Below are 6,000 nucleotides of genomic sequence, written 5' to 3'. Positions count from 1 at the left end.
TTGCTGCCTGTCCTGTTGTTTTATCCAGAATCTTTTCCAAGCTGCTGTTAAAGCAGGAATTGTTTGAGTGGGATAGTTACTATCTGTAGCAGTTTATAGAGTGGATAGAGGAAAGGAGCTACCACTGCTTTTACTTCTGATGAGCTTCAGCTCTTGTGAGGTATTTTTATGAGGCACACAAGTTTAATTTCTGGTCCATCTAACAGTTCCTGAGCAGATGTTCTGCAGGGTATTGACATCCCTTCAGTTCTGCACTGCTCTGGCTCGCTGCTGCACGGGATTATTGTGCTCACTGAAAGCAAAACAAAACGCACCGAAGTGTGGCTGTAGTGTCTGCTATAATGGGTAATGCTTATGGTTGTCTAAAAAAAATCTCAGCACAGTAACAGAACCTCCTCAGTCTGGCAGCAGGGACAGGAGAAGCTGTCAGTAAATGCCTGGCATTAAATAAACCCCTTACCTTCAGGTGGAGTCTGTGGGGACAAGACTTAGGAATTGGGATGATGTATCAGACAAAGGCAGCCGTTAACTTTTCTGGGGAGCAGCTCCCTGTTTTGCCATGCTGGAAACTTTAGTAGTCCTTACTCTCTTTTTAAAAAATGCAGATTTGTTTTGTCCATGTGTAAACAGACTGTGCTGGAATTCTAAGCATGGCAGTGCTCTCACAGTGCAGAGCAGTGCAGGATTGTTTCTCCATCTGTTTGGTAGAGGATTTTTCCCTCCTAGTTTGATCAAAAGCAAAACAGCAGCACAGAGTTACCAGGCTGGGGTTTTACCCAGGGGGAAGTTTCTTTGCACTTCTTCCCTGCACGTTTCTCATGAGGCAGAACATGTTCTGAGACTGGGGCTGTTGTCTGTAGTCTTGGAACTCGGCTTGTGAGTGACTGAGAGTAGAGCTTTTGAAACATTGACACAGAAGCAGGTTTTATTTTTATCATTTTATTAGATTAAGTCTTTTGTCAGAGTTGTAAAATCTTTTGTAAAATAGGTTTTGAAATTCCCACTGAATTGATTACTACCAGTGCTGTTAAATTCCAGGTAAATCAGCTTTGTTATCTATGAAAATGAAAGCAAAGCAAACACTTACTTTTCATTTTTAGGCAGCTTCTAGAACAGGCAATTGTCACTGGTACAGTTTGTATTTATAAGCACTTTGGGGTTTTTTTCAGAACCAGTGAACAAGAGAAGGATGCAACAACATCCAGGATTTGCTTGTGGGGCTGACCCTGCAATAAACAATGCCAAAGGCCAGGATCACACACTGAAGTGCAGTTCTCGCTGAGGTTCAAGGGGAGATAAGAGGCAAAGCTATCAAAGGACAGGAAAGCTGCCAGACTTCTTAAACCTTACATTATTCACAGTGAATAATGATTCCGAATTTTCTTAGCATTGTTCAAATTAATTTAATTTCCATAGGTGAACCTCCAAGCATAGGCATTTCCAGAACCAAGTGGGTATGTAATGGGTAGGAATGCAGGACAGGAACTCTGTCGCTCAAACATTACTGGGTTTTTTCATTAAGGCCTCAAGCACACTCCACCCCCCTGCTGCTGCAGGGACAGCTGGGCAGATGGGAACGGATGTGTTCTCTCCCTTCCTACACAACAATTCCTACATTTCAGTTCTGGCATTGCTTCCTGTGTTTGAAGTGTCTGCAGTGGCCTTGCTACAAACTAGAACCAAGTGCTGAAAGAACTTCCTAACTGCATTTATTAGGCCATAGTGCTTCTCTTCAGATGCCTTAAGCGTATTTTTTTAGATTTCAAAAACCTTATTTTCCCCCCATACTGCTGCACCTTAGCACATTATTATTCATTATTATTACAGATATTTTGTGAATAAGTAAACTTGCACTAAATCAGTTTGCTTTTTATAACAACCCCACCCATGAGCCTCTCCTGCTGCACATTATTCCCTCTTTGAAGATGTAACCAGCCATGTACATACATAGGTGCCAGACAGACTAAGGAATTCTTTCTCAAGCTCACGAAATGACATTCAAGATTCCTTGCTGATAAAAAGCAGCAAGTGCCTGTAAAGTGCAGTTTCAGGTTGGTAACTGCAATAGCAACGTCTTCATTTTGATGGCACTGACACACCCATTCAAACAATCCCGTTTAGCTCATAGTTGTACCTGATACCTAAATGTAGCTGAAAGAGATGAAGAACTATGGAATTGGAGAGAGGAGTAAGCCCAGCCTGTCTGCCTAAAGTTTGCTGTTCAAGTGCTCGAGCCTGGCCTTGGCTGCAAAGCCGCCGTCGAAGGCTGCGTTCAGCACCTCGTCCAGGCACGCGGCCAGCACGAAGGTCAGGTCCTGCCGCACGTGCGCCGCAATCTCCTCCAGATCCTTCTCATTCCTTTGAGGAATGATAATTCTCTTCAGTCCAGCTCGGTGTGCTGCCAGCACTTTGTCTTTAATTCCTCCAACCTGAGAAGGAGAAGAAATACCTGTATAAAAACAATGAACTAATCTAATAAAATAACTATTGCAACATCGCATCAGGAGTTAAATTTTGATGAAAGGTTCCGCCTCCCTCAGTCATTTAGGAAAGCAGTTAAAAAAATGCAGTCAGAGTTGTAGCTCATCATGTGCTTAATGAGGGAAATATGTTATTATGCTACAGTACTTCTGTAACAGCTACAGAGAGAAAAATAGGACTGCAGGTACAAGAGAATCAATAGTGGAAATGTCATTGCTTTTCAGGAATTTCTGTAACAAAAGTGGCCTTCGCTCTATTTTTTTATATCATGTACTGAAATCCAGTACTGAAATAAAGGCAGTGTTAGATTTAGAGGGAAAAGAAAAGGAAGCAATGTCCCATGAAAAATAACTTGAGCTATACAACAAGATAGGCACAGCAAAGCAAAGCTGTGTTCCAGGAGTGGAGAGGCACTGCTCCACTGAGCCTCCTGATTGAGTTGCTAATGAGATGTTAACAGGGGGCTTAAATTAGTTTTGCTTACAGCTGTAGCTTCTTCCTCCAAACTCCCTTCTATTCCTAAAGACCATCTTAGAGCAGAAACTTTTAATTTTACAATGGTTTAGAGAGGAAGGGCCTGTATTACAGTACAGAGGGCAAAGCCCAGGCTGCTGTGACACAGGGCAGGAGTGACCCACGACCCTCACAGTGACCCACGGGTCTGGCAGTGCTGCACACGCAGCAGCAAGGGCAGCCCCTGGCACAGCTCTGGGAATTCAGGCACTGATAACAGCAAGATTCCAGATACCTTGGAGGAAGGAGGAAAGTGTGGTTTAATATTTACAGGGGCCTTATCTCTGCACCCAGCTTTAGCAGCAGGCAGTGTGGTCACTGCCTGGCAGTCAGGACAGGCTGGCTGCAGGGCTAAGCTGGGTCTCTGCAGAGTCACTGCAGGCTGCTCCAGAACCCTGGACAATGGCCTAGCCTGTCAGAGCCTCCCAGGCCACTGCCTACCATGGACCTCTGGTTGTGTTTCTTCTGCAGGAAACAAAACCCTGTCCCTGTTTGCAGCTTCATCCTCCTGTCCTCATTTGGTATGAGATGATAACTCCCATATCAGCTTCAGCACTTTTGCCAGGCTCCACTGACACTTCAAACTAAACTCTTTGTTTGAACACCACCTTTGCCTTCAAGCTTTGACAAAGCTTTATGGAAACCCCATTTGGCTGAGCTTCATCCAAGAACCAACACTGAAAAGAAACCTAAATCCATACTACTCCAGTAGTTACACAGGAATAACCTGTGTGCAGTTACTGTGAGAGCTTTAGGACACCAGAAGTGGTTCTGTATCAACAGTCTGAGGAAGCACATTTAGAAACCACAGTGCAGACTTTAGAGCCATCTTGCATTTTAAGACTTTGAGGTTTCCTTTCCAAGTAGACATTTTAATGTATTTTCCCAAAAAGCCACATCAAGGCTGGCTTTAGCTTGAAAGGCAAAGCAGACGAGTGAGACATTCCTGCAGCAGCCTGGCCTCTTCCAACTGCACCAGGAGAGACTGCATTGCTGCTAAGGAATGATCCAGCAAGGCTCTGGATCCACTCTTTTCTAAGTGGCTATAAAGAGATTTTATATCCAAAATAGGGAGAATTAATACAACTTAGCTCTTTTCTCCAGTGATGCTTACTGGAAGAACAAGGCCTCTTAGTGTAATTTCTCCTGTCATGGCTACATCTGAGCACACCAGCCGCCCACTGAAGAGTGAAGCAAGGCAGGTTACTATGGTAACACCAGCAGATGGTCCATCTTTTGTGACAGCTCCAGCTGGGAAGTGCAGATGGATGTCAGTGTTGTCAAGGAGATCAAAACTTCCAGAAGCTTAAGGAAAAAAAGAATGGTTTGAATGTTAAAAATCTAAATCCATTTTGTTCCTGGTCTTTATTCTAAAAGCTCACCAAGACCTAAAAGCCTTGGCTCTATTTATTAACAGTAAGCTGAAAACAACAGCACAATATTGCAGAGGCCCTAGGAAAAAACAACAAGGAGAAATCCCAATGAGCTTTCCTATATCCAAATTCCTAGAAAAAACTGTAACATGATAACCAATAAGCTTGGCATTTGCATGCATTGGGAAACTGAAAGTAGGGATTAATGTGGAAACCAAGGAAATTCTACATAGAATTTTTATGTCCCAAACCATCAACGTCAATGTTCAGAGAACACTCCACAGAAACTCACAATTATAATAAAGTGAAACTCTTATTTATGTCTTTTCACCTGTAATGGAGTGTAAACCAGAGAGGTAAACATGCACACAGGTAATGCCTGCAGCATTTCATACATTAATTCCATTTTTGTTTTTAACCTATCTAGACTTCCACAAATAGTGACAGATACTGGTCAATTATTTGCCTGATCAGCAGATGATAATCTAGAAAGCAGGTTCAGACTAAAAATATGTAAAATGTTCTTGTACAGAGCCCTATTGCAGTGCAGTTCCACAGCTGCCATACAAACCAAACACTCTCAAAATACTAAAACTTAAGACTACAAAAACCTTTTAACAGAACCTGTCAGAGAAAAACTATAGACTTCCATATCTGTCTCCATCATGAAAATACTGCTGGAAAGCTTGAGTGTAAAAATGAGTCAGAGGCAGTGTCTGCCACAACCAAGGAGAAGCACCTTGGCACTGAGGCTGCCCACAACCTTCCAGGCTAGGGCAGGGAGACACAACTCGTGTTCTGCCAGGCCACAACCACCTCGGCTTGGCAGCACCTGGGAGAGAGCTACACAGAGGGACTCTGGAGCTACCTAATCTTCAGGGCAGCACTGACAGCTGAAACTCTTTGTGTGCTACATGCTGACTGTGAGTACCTGCCAGGGTTACTCAGCAGTGCAGCACAGCGGGCAGTGTCCCTGCAGTGTCCCCGCAGTGTCCCTCACCGTTGGTGAGCTGGTATCTCTTGGCGTTGCTGCGCAGCCAGCTGATGGCCAGGTGAGCCGACTCCTTCATGACATCGCCCAGCTGGCCCGTGAGTGTGAGCTGGCCCTCCCCTTCCATCCGGCTCGCTTCCACAAACATGATCTCCCCTCCCAGGGGGGTCCAGGCCAGCCCTATGGCCACCCCGGGCTGGTTGAGCCGCTCAGACACCTGAAGGAAACACGGGAAGCGGTTTAGGAAATAGCCTTTAAAAAAAACTCGCAAAAACAACTCAATAGTTGGCTTTGAAACAACTGTACCCATCAAAACACAGAAGTTAAGCCAAGTGTCTGATCTCTTCTATTTTAATTTATTATTTAATGCAGCAGTAGTTCTGGATGTGTGTAAGCACTAATTACACAAGAGCTGTGCACGGCAGCTTAGCTTAAGGCCACGGCAAACATCCGGGCGTGTCACTCTTGAAACTTACCCTGCCCCCAAAACCACCGTAAGAATCTTTCTCCTCAAAGGACTTCAGGTATTCAGTCAATCCTGACTGAATGTTTATGTGACAACCCATCTGCTGGAGTGTGTTTGCCCTGACTGTTACTCCTGTGACAAAGCCAGTTTTGCTCCCTGGTGTTCCCTAGAAGCCT

The 6,000-nt window shown here is 44.3% G+C and overlaps 1 protein-coding gene across 1 annotated transcript in view; it reads right to left on the bottom strand.

Moving 5' to 3' along the window:
- Positions 1 to 923: 923 nt before the first annotated feature.
- LONP2 (lon peptidase 2, peroxisomal) overlaps positions 924 to 6,000 on the bottom strand; it is a 37,252-nt gene continuing 32,175 nt past the window's right edge. Inside the window, exons 13-15 of the mRNA XM_014882545.2 lie at positions 5,368 to 5,575; positions 4,109 to 4,299; positions 924 to 2,429 (exon numbers count right to left, since the gene is read on the bottom strand). Of these exons, the coding sequence (XP_014738031.1) occupies positions 2,208 to 2,429; positions 4,109 to 4,299; positions 5,368 to 5,575 (621 nt within the window). The 3' untranslated portion in view covers positions 924 to 2,207. The remainder of the gene's footprint in view (positions 2,430 to 4,108; positions 4,300 to 5,367; positions 5,576 to 6,000) is intronic.

This window comes from Sturnus vulgaris, chromosome 12 (genome assembly GCF_052056855.1).
Source record: "Sturnus vulgaris isolate bStuVul1 chromosome 12, bStuVul1.hap1, whole genome shotgun sequence".
Taxonomy (NCBI): domain Eukaryota; kingdom Metazoa; phylum Chordata; class Aves; order Passeriformes; family Sturnidae; genus Sturnus; species Sturnus vulgaris.
Note: the sequence above shows the minus strand (reverse complement) of the source record. Positions and strands in the feature narration are given on the sequence as shown.